Source organism: Calypte anna, chromosome 14, assembly GCF_003957555.1.
Source record: "Calypte anna isolate BGI_N300 chromosome 14, bCalAnn1_v1.p, whole genome shotgun sequence".
NCBI classification, from domain to species: domain Eukaryota; kingdom Metazoa; phylum Chordata; class Aves; order Apodiformes; family Trochilidae; genus Calypte; species Calypte anna.
In genome coordinates this window covers 7,392,984-7,403,778 of record NC_044260.1, presented here as the reverse complement: position 1 = coordinate 7,403,778, position 10,795 = coordinate 7,392,984, and the positions used below count along the sequence as shown (strand labels likewise).

At 41.3% G+C, this 10,795-nt stretch overlaps 1 protein-coding gene and 1 long non-coding RNA gene across 2 annotated transcripts in view; one reads left to right on the top strand and one right to left on the bottom strand.

Annotated features, from left to right (window-relative positions):
• Positions 1-263: 263 nt before the first annotated feature.
• On the bottom strand, positions 264-2,573 carry LOC115599179. Its single transcript, XR_003988185.1, has 3 exons — positions 2,355-2,573; positions 1,739-1,838; positions 264-339 (listed from the first exon to the last, which is right to left on the bottom strand). It is a non-coding gene; the product is annotated as an uncharacterized LOC115599179 (long non-coding RNA).
• A 97-nt stretch (positions 2,574-2,670) lies between these two features.
• Positions 2,671-10,795, top strand: part of CYTH3 (cytohesin 3) — a 45,024-nt gene continuing 36,899 nt past the window's right edge. Inside the window, exon 1 of the mRNA XM_030460224.1 lies at positions 2,671-2,919. Within this exon, the coding sequence (XP_030316084.1) occupies positions 2,889-2,919 (31 nt within the window). The 5' untranslated portion in view covers positions 2,671-2,888. The remainder of the gene's footprint in view (positions 2,920-10,795) is intronic.

Genomic DNA, 10,795 nt, shown 5'->3' with positions numbered 1-10,795 from the left:
AACTGAAGATGAATAATGAAGATATTTTTCAGAATTTCCTTTAACGAATAAACGTAATCCAAAAAGACTCTTATTGAGGAGAGGATGTGATAACCAGCAGGGGTTTTCTATTCCTGAATTCTTTAATTATAAGAAAAAAAATTAAGAATGGTAAGAGTTAAAGAGTAACTTTAATTTTCATTCACTACTTCTTGGGACCTGGTTCAAACTGAAATCCAGAGAAATGGTTTAATATTTAATGGGCCTTTTAGAACACAAAAAGTATGGTACAATGGATTCAGTTGTCTTCACTGACTCTCTGTGTAGAGGTGAATGTCATAACAGGTGTGCTCCTGACCCCTTAAAATGAAAAATTATGTGATAAATTACTACTTAATAGAAACTTAACCAAAACAGATACCAAACAATGAAAAAAAAGGACAAAGTTTATTATCCGAAAATTCAGCAAATAACCACATTTATCACTAAGAAATCAACCTTAACAATAATAGTTTTGGGGGAAAGCTCAATTTTCCCCTAATAATAATTTCAACAGAGCAGCTATTAGACTATTATTTACAGAAATGACAGACTACTAAGTTCTTCCAACATAGAAAGTTAGACTTGTGAATATAAAACTGGCAAAACATACTTGTGGTAAAAATAGAGCTATGACTAGAGAAGGGACTGCAAGAAAGAAAAAAAAATGATCAAGCAATCTGTAGAAAACTGTTGATTAATACCTGTATTACTATGGAGAGAAAAATAAAATGCATATGCATTTCAAACCAGAAGAATGAACAAAGTTCCAGAAAACAAAGTAGACACGAGAGAACTATTCACAAAGTAGGAAATAGCTTACTGGATTTTACCCTAAAATTTGCTGAGATTGTACTCCATCTTGCTAGCTGGCATCTTTGTTGGCAAGGAACTACTCAGTATTTAATGACAAGGGCATTGTTACTGTTGAAACAACAGAAACTGTAGAGTAGTTTTTCAAGGGTAGAACTACTGTAGCAATGCTGTAGAACTAGAAGGGTAAACCTTTAGTTGATTTTGTACATTATCAAAAAAACTATTCCTGACCTAGTTAGGCTTATAACCAGGTATGAGACTTATTTTATAAAAGTTTCTCTCACATATCTCACCTGAAGATTAAATAGCTGTGTAATGTAAACTAACAGTTGGCTTAATGGGCAAAAATATTCAAAGCCCACTGTCAGTTCATCTGCATTCAGTGATTTTAAAACTATCCCATAATTGAACTTTATAGACATTAACTTAAAATAAATCTCTTACCAAGGTAATGCTTCTGCTTTATGTTATCATATCCTGTTTATACAGTAACTTACTAAACTTAAAATGTTTAATTCATAATTTGAAATAAGGAGGAGTACGATGAAAGTTTGTAATGTTTATAATCTCTAGCTGAGGTAAAATACTTTATCGCCAGAGCAGCTATCAGAGTCAAACCTCTGCTCTCAGCTAAATGGGCTGTAATAACCACCTATTAGCAGCGGTATCAAGAGGTGAGCACTCCCGATACAGCTTCCCGAACAGAGCTCTGCCCTATGCCAGCCTACAAGAGGAAAATGAAAAACCTGATACTTTCCTGTTGGCTGACCCTTTCCTCCCACAGCTTCCTAGATTAATAAAATTTTGACAGCTAAGTTTTATTTATTTATTATTTTTTTTAATAAAGGGAGCTTGTGCCTGAGAAGGAAGGAAGAGCAGTCTGTGCCAACACACTTCTGCTTACCTTGACAGACTTCAGAGGCTGCTGATTATCCTGGCTCCCTTGGTATCTCACTGAAGAGCTTTAGCGAGGATTTAAGAAATCCCACAGATGATCTTGACTCCTAGGGCAGGAGGAAATCCCTTCTATTACCAACACAGACAATACGCGCCAACGCAAACCCTTGCGCCGCGGACAATCATCAGTCCCGTTTATATCGAGGCTCTTCAAGACGCCTGCGACAGGCGAAACACCCAGCCCGGACCAGACCATGGAACAGTAAGAAAAAAGGTAAAAAAAAAAATAACCCAAAAAACCCCACGTAGAAACATAATATGCCTGAGGCTGCTTTTCGGAGACTCCAACACACCTCGTCCCCATTTCACGATGTGACTTCAGACCAGCTTGGTCCTCAGCTTCCTTTTATCTCCCGCTCTTTTCTCCCCTTAGGCCCCTCCAAAGACTCAGCGGCTCTGGAGGGATTTTCTGGTACGGCGGACGCCAACAACCCCAACCGACCAGAGACCCCATTGACTCAACGCTTCCCCTCAGCTCTCCCGCCATCGCCCTCAGCTGCCCCTCAGGCCAGGCTCCTCCCCCTCCCCGACTGCCGCCCTCGCCCACTTCCCGCCGCGGGCACCTCCTGCCCGCCCTGGCAGCCCCTGACAGCCACGGGGAGTTCGTGTGAGGGGCCTGAATGCTGCCAGGCCTCGACGTGCGAATCCTGCTGGGGAAGGAACACTGAAAACGCAGAGGCGAGAAAACGGAGAGGAGTCTCCCCGCCCTGGGCCCTATCTGCTGCAGAGTACGACCGAGGAAAGTGCCGCCCCCTGAGGGAAAGAGGCAGCACAGCGGTGGCCGGCGACCCTGTGGCGGCGGGGGCGGTGGCGCAGGGCTGGCCGGGCCTGCCCTCCCCCCTCCGCCCCTCCGCCGGTCACATGAGAGGGGCGGGCGGCTGGGCCGAGGCGGTGGCTGCCACCGGAGCTGAGGCAGGGTTTGGTGGAGAGGGACGGGGCAGAGAAGAGCGGCGGCAGAGCGCGGGGGCGGTGGAAGAGAGGAAGGAGAGGCAGCCGCGAGGAGCCGAGCGCCGCGAAGGGGGCTTTGAGCGAGAGGAACGAGCCCCGGGCCTCCCGCAGCAGCGGCCGTTGGGGAGCGCCCTGCCTGCGGCCCCAACATGGACGAAGAGGGCGGCGGAGGTGGCGGCGGTGAGTGGCAGGATTCGTGCGGAGGGAACGCGGCCCTTCACCTGGCCGCTGCGGGCGTGAGGAAGGCGCGTTCAAGGCCGGGGCGCCCCGCTCCCGGGGAGGAGGGGGGGACGGGACTGTGGTTCGACCGCCTCTGAGGCCATGACATTTGCTGCTGCTGCTGCTGCTGCCGCCGCGGCCCCTCCGCGGAGCTACCCGCCGGTGCTGTGCCCCTCCGCCCCCCCTGTCCGGCGTCCCCCCGGGCCCTGAGGAGCCAGCCCGAGCGTAGCGACTGGAGCAGCGAGTACCGAGCAGCTCCTGGAGCGGGGAAGCTCCGCGGAGGGGGCGGCCCTTTCACCGGCGGCCACAATGGGGATTCAGCCCCGCGGCGGGCGCCCCCGCACCCGGGAAGGGTCAGGAGGGGGCGGGGGCGGTGAGGGTGGTTTGCACCGGCTCGGCGGGATTCAGGCATGAAAGGGGGCGGCAGGACTGGACGGGGCAGGTCCGGTTCCCCTGCCCCCCGCCGCGGTGACAGCCCCGCGACATTGCTGCGCTCTCCGCGTGCAGCTGCGCGTCTGGTGTGAGTGGGGCTGCGGGGAAAAGTGTGTGTGTGGCAGTGAATGACCAGCGAAAAGAATAATTAAGCTCGGCGAGGGCTCTGTTTGTGTGTGTCATCTTAATGAAGGCTCGGCGATAATCAGGGGGTGGTTCATCGAGTTTAAACAAGGTGAACTGTTTCTAAAGGCAGCGGCGTCAATGGTGCCAGATACTACTTTTAGAAAATCCGGACTCGAATCTTCGCTCAGCTCTTATTTTTAATCTTCATCTTTGGGAGACCGGCTTGTGCACTGTCCCAGCTTAAGGCGCTGCAGACTTGCAACACGCTTCCCTCCTTTAATTTGTGTTTTGTGAGTGCGTGTATAAAGCTGCTGCCTGAAATAACCGGTTCTGGTGTATCATCAGCGATAATGGTGGCTGGGGAGTAGCTGATCCTGCCTTGGGGCAGAGGGATTGACTGAATGGACTGCCCAGTATTCGCTGTGGCTGTCTGTGTCGGTGGTGGTACAGAATGAAGTGATGAAGATATCTCTTTTACAAGATGCTATACAGACTGCCTTTGAATGCGTTGGCTTGTTTCTAAATAGGTAAAGTAAAGGCTACACGTTGTATGATTAATAGTTGCACGCTGCTTGCTAATTCTAAGCATAATTACCCAGAACTCGGAAATCAAGTGGGTGTGGTGTTTGTTTTGACATCTTGAAAAAAAATGCCATGATGAATCAGAAAAATAGTTCTTCAAGGAGTTGTCTGGAAACGTGGCCATTTCTCAGCAGGCACTTTTCCTGCTCTTTTTTTCAGTGATAGACTTAATTCTTAAAAAAAAAAATGCAAAAGGAAAATAAAAGACAGAACAAGCTAGTCCTGAAAGTTATTATTCAAAGCAATGGAACACTGTAATTGTAAAGAGTAGAACGCTCATTCAACTCAAAATATATTATTTTTACAGTATTATGGACTTGCATCTGTAGCTAAGGAAAATGAACATGCTTGTTATTGGCTTTAACACTTTGTAATATAGCTTAATGGCATGCTAGATGTAAACTAGAAAGTGAATGTGTTACTGAATCAATCTTTCATAAGATGTTAAGCATTTCAAAGCTGGATTTTCATGGAAGGAAAAATACTTGGGACCTTGAGGAGAGATGGTCTGTATTTATCTAAAGGCTGATTCTATACTTGAAGTCAGATTTTCACTTAGCATGCCAGTGAAACTGTTCTTCTATTAATAATTTTATATTGTGTTAATAAACATGGTGCTTTTTTGGGTCAAGCTACAGTGTGATTTATGTTCTTCCTTACTTGGCTTTGTTAGACAATTGCAGACTAATGAGACTGGAAAATTTTCTGCTATCAATGTATTTGATGTTTTCCACTGGCATCTTGTGAGTGTTGCATTTTTTTCTTGAAGAGAGATCCGGTCTGGCTTTTCTTATGGATTGCTGTCAGTTTGAAACACCAGCATTAGTTAGGTCATTTATAGCAAATGAATTGATATTTTGAATTGAATTTTATTTTTAAACAACAGAAGGCATGTGGAAAGTGTGGATTTGACAGCCAATTTTAAAATCCAGTATTGTCACTGAGTAGCGAGACTCATTGGATACCAAGGGAGTCTGACCAGGACACTGCAGTGTTTTGAACCTCTGTAGAACATTTACAGGCCTCAAAAATTGGCATTATTGAGTGGTAAACTCGTAGAGATAAGCATATGGCTGTGCACAGGTACTTTAGGAAGTATGCAAAATTATTTGTGGACTGCACAGAATCACCCTAATTAGAGACTTGAACTAGATAAGCATTTAAATATTTAGAACATTAAACTGTGATTCAGAAGGTAAACTGCTATTCCCAGTTCAGTTCTGCTTGCTGCCCTGCTCTTCAGTTTAATTTGCATCTTATGCTTCAGTTCCCTGATTTGTTAAATGGGGTCAGTTGTTTTACCACCTCTGGTAAAAACTGCAAATAAAACCAGAGCTACGTGAAGTTAGGGTTTATTATTTTAGAACCATTTAATGGAAAAGAAATATTAATTGAGGGAATTCTTCTTAGTACCACTTTCTCTTTTGTATGTGGAGCCCTAAATAGGGGCATGCATTTATGTTATACAATCCCCTTATGTACAAGCCTCCCACTGATTGCAGCAGAGGCTCTGTGCATGGATTATTGATGTGATATGATCCCAGGCAGTTGGTGTTTGTCTCAACCTTCTTTTGTGTTCTGATTAAAATATCTCTCTGGTTCACTTAATCCATGAAATTTCTCCTCCTCCCTCTCCTCACTTGGTTTAAATTGCATCTTTTGTGATTTGACAGGGGCTTTTCTTATGTGCACACTGGTGCGTGGTGGTGGTGGTACCAGTGAACTCCGATCCTCCGGTTGAATAGTGTTGTTGGCAGGAGGTGGTACCACTGCACACCACCAAGCAGTAAGGGATCTCCTGTATAACACTGAAATACATAAACACTCAGTGTGGGTCACTTTGTGCTGGAGGGAGGCACAGCATAGTGCTTTCCTTTGTTGTTCTGAATTTCACTCTAGCCATCCAGCAGCTTCATACTCCCCCAAATTCAATTCTGTGCCATTCCTTTTGGAAAACTAACTTTTGAATGTATGTTTGTTTTAAACTGTCTCTGTGAAGAACTCTTAACCAGACATGCCAAAATGTTGAAGTCCTGGTTCTACTTGACAAATAGACCAAATCATAGCACTAATTAGGACACTGAGGTTTCCCTACAGTTTTCCAAATGCTGTGCTTTATTTCTGAATTTTGAAGCCTTTTTGTGGAGAGAGCAGTTCGGTTGCTAAGCTCAGTGGCTGGCTGTACTCCTCAGCAGTGGTGCCAGGTAGCTCCTTGGGTTTGTTGTGTAGACAGCCGTTCATCAGGAACTTGGCTGAGAGACCAGAGCATCTCGCAGGGCACTTAGAATGGTGGATTTGCTGCCAAATCAGGTGACCTCTGTTTTTCTGCAGGGCAAGACTGTTAGCCATTTATCCTTTTGTAGGTAAAAGCTGTTAAATGTAACAAAACTCACATTTTTCTTAGAAAGAATGTATTAAAATAGATTAAATATATATATGTATATATATATATATATCACTTTTAGACATGAGCAGCCTGATCTGTTCTTTTTCACACCAATATCTTTCAAAGATAGATGTTAATGATGGAAGGGCCCATGTGGCCTCTTCAAGGTTATGGACATTTGCTCTGCATTTAAGACTGAATTTGTGTGTTTTGTTTAAAAGTAAAGAAACTCATAAAATAAGAAAAGTATTTTATCACAGAAGAAGGTTAAGTATGCTTCACTCCCTAGTCCTCAAAGTGGATGATTTGCACCTGTTCTTCTAAAAACTTGTACCAAATGTTCTATAAAGGAGAGCTTGTCATTTTAAAAAGCCCTCTAGGGAAATTACAAGAATATAAAGATACACCTGAGTATTAGACTAACTATCTGGATTGATTCTAGGAAGAAAAGAAGAGCAGATACATTGATAGAACACAAAAATCTCAAGGACATAAATGTGATTTTTATCAGTCAGCAGAGCTTCACTCTAAGTCTCTTTTTGCTAAATAAATACTTCCTAATGCTAAACTAATCTCACATTTGTACAGATTACCTGTCAGCTCAGTAATATCTTAATTTTAACCCCCAAAACATTTATTCTGTTATCACTGATAGAAAAATGCCATGGTAAAATATTAATAATTGTGTTGCAAATATTACTTCTGATGTTATCAGAAAATGGGCTTGTTAATTGCAGTAACACATTAAACTTCTTCTTAGCCTAATGCTCTGTATTTTTAGCTTGGAAGAAAACATGAAATTTTTGCTGATTGTATTTCCAGAGGTTGTTGGTTGCCAGACTTAATGTGTTGTTATATAATGGTGTTTGATGGCTTGTGCCATGGATTTAGGAGAACAGTATGCCTATAACTTAGATCTGTGTGTGCTGTTACATCTGGGAAAGAAAGTTGTAGGGTTTGCTTATAGGAAGAGTGTAATTTGCAGAACAACGTCTGGGAATCATAGAAATAGCCGTGTGACAGTGTGCTCCTCGTGTGCTACTGTTTCTGAATGGATGTGGTGATCTTTTAACAGCAATTTAGTTATAAGATCTGCCAGCTGGGGGGCTGCAGATCTTGAGCCAACACACTGTCTTCCAAGATATGTTCTGCAGGTCACATTATATTTCTCAATCCCATTATATTTATTGCTTTCCCTTCTTTCTTGGTAAGCTTTTTAATGCTTTTTCATGCTTTTTCAAGGGAAAACAAATGAAATAAATAATGGCTTTCCTCCATTTCTTTGCTGTCTTTTTGTCCTATAAGTCTCTCCTTTCTTAGTGCAACACAAAGGTTTTAAAACCTTTTAACAGTTTCACTTTTACTGTAGCTCCATTTTATATGCTGCTATCTTTTGCTCACTCCTTTCCCTCCCACTGCGAACACATTTTAGTCTGTTTCTTTTTATACTGTCTTTGGCCCCATTTACTTTTTGAACTACTGCCCCATCTCCTTTTCATGTTGAAAGAAATTGAATTAATTGTTTGCAGCCACTGTCTAAAGAGTGCCTCTTCCAGGTTCATCCTAGGTCCTCTCTGCCCTTTTCCTGACCCCTTGTACAGGGTACATTCCCTTCCTCCTCTCTGTCCTGCCAGCAGCCTCTAATACTGTTTACTATACTTTTCTTTTTGAAATCTTGCTCGCTCTTGGTTTCTTTGACTGCTCTCTCCTCATGCCTCTCCTATCTTGTTAATTGCTTTTTCATCTGTAAGAGGATCTTCCTGCTTCCAAGTTTTTATGAAGATTTGCATGACCCTTTGCTGGGTTGAATGCTTGCTTCCTCTCTACATCTTGTTTCTGGATAATAACATTTGCAAATAAAAATTGAACTATCATATGTAAACTGATGACTCACAGCATATACTGTGTGCTCTGGAGCCAGTACCATCTGTCCTGGCTAACATTTTGGCTAGTTTGACATCTTAAGATTGTGTAATTGTCATCTTAAGCTTAGTAAGTTTAAAGCAGAGCTCTTAATGTTGTCTCCACCAGTTTCCTTTTATTTCTGTGGATGCAAGCTGACATCACAAGTGGTTATTGACAAGAAAATATTTAGATATTATCATTTCTTCTTTCTTAAAAATAAGATTTAGAAAGGTTGTAATAAAAATGGCAGTAAAAAAGCAGTAGGCAATCTTAAAGTTATGAAATGCTATGTTCTTCTATGTAATTTTAATTTTCTTGTATGAATGCTTGAATAGATTTGTTCTGGTTATGGGATCACACATTACATTTCCTGTAGACTTCTGCATGGGACTGGCCAGCAGGTAGGGTGGGTTTTGTGATGATTGAAGGAATCTATATTATTTTTTTCCTCCTTGCAAAAGTAAAATGACAGTAAATGATGTCTGCTTCACTTGTGGACTTACAGAACTACAAGAAGAAATCTGATGGAAGTGAAGTGCATGTGATGTTTTACTTTTAAGATTTTCAGAAGCAAAGGAACAATTGTGTGAACACCCATGATGTTGGCATTTTTGACTTCTTCACAGTGCATTCATTTAAAGCAATATGTGGTATAGGAAAGTTTGGCACTATGAAGTAGTGAAAGTGTATTTAATTATGCTGTTTCTATAACTAACATCTATCAAATTGTTTTTAATTGTATATTACTTCCTTCTTTTAATTCCATCAATTTCATGGGGAAACTTTGTATTGCAAATTTTTTGGACAGCAGTGTTTCCTCTTAGTGGGAAAGACACACAGAATCCACTAGAAAACCATGTGTTTTATGGTCCTCTGAGGGTTGCCTGAAGAAGGAAATGGTTTGACCTATTCAGTTGCTATGAAGTAAAAACATTCTTGTTCTTTTTTTGTTGGTGAACATCTGTGTCACATTTATTTCATTACTTTCTGAGGTTCTTTAAACCCATTATTTAGTAATATAAAGTTTTATTTAAGGAAAATGAAGTGATGTATTTAACCATTTCATTGAAGTTCTGTTACCTGCTTATACACACGTGTGATATAAGTGCATAGATTTTCTAATAAAAGTTAAGATGTTAAAAGGCAAACACAAACATTACCTAATATTCTGTTATTTCATAGGAAAAAAGTATTTGACAAACTTGGTAGGTTCTCATGGAGTTAACAGATGATGTTGCATTCTGGAAGCTTGTGAAATCTAAATCAGAATTGCATCTAGGATATGGAATACTAAACATCTTTGATCTACTTTTTCAACAGAGCAGGCTTCTTCTAGTGGTTTTACTAATTAGCCTCATTTTCAGATATTATTATAACAAGAAATAGTTACCTTAAGCCAGGTATATGGGTGAACTGTGAAACTTATACTGTAGTTTAGCAACACAGTGGAAATATTCATTGAAATGAATAGATTTTACTGCAAGACTCTTAAGTAATAATTCCTCTAAATTCCATAAGAAATTTCTTCAACTAGAATTGGAGATCAGCTCATTTGTGAATGTTGAGTCTGATTTAAAGTCTGGCTCTCACTGTCGTGTCCAAGAGCTCAGTTGGATTTTGAGGAGCTGCTGCTGTTCTTTGCAGAGAGTGGTTCTGATATGAAAGGAGAAACCACTGTTGATTTTTCAATAAAATATCTTCAGTTTCTTAACAAAACAAAAAGGCTGCATGAAAACCGATGAAACACAAGTCTTAGTATAACTTCAGGGTTATGGAAGAGACTGAACAGTAACTGGGAATTAATTTTAGTGGTTCTTCTACCCAGCTGCTGGTTCTCACATAGCTTATAGGAATTTCTACTCCCCAGTCAAATTAGATTGAAATTGAGTGCTATGCTGGGTGTACCTTGGCAGAAGGAGTTGATGGGTAGGGAAGGGAATGTGTCCAGTCTCTCTGGTGCTCACTCTCCTTCTCACACGCATGCACAAAAAAGAAAAGGCTGAAAAAATTGGCATGTGCTTGTAGGGAAACTGCCTCTTACTGTTGTCTCTGAGAGGAACTGAGATGTAATCACTTAATGAGTCACTTCTTCATTTTTATATAGCCACTTCATTAATAGTGTAATTATTAGCATGGAGATGTCTTTTTTTATTTTAACTATCAGATTCATATTGCAAAATACCATTCAGGTTGTTTTTTTCATTAATCCCAAATATCCAAGAGTTTATTTGCTGTTACATTTTTGCTTTCATGTACTATGGATATCATGTTCCTTAATAATATCCTTGTTTAGCTCATGAGCAGTGTTGTTTGTAGGGTCAAATTCTGACATGAACAGATCTTGTTGCCTTTGTACAAAAGAGTGTGAATTGTCAAAAGGGGCATTTGTAATTGCATTGCATATTA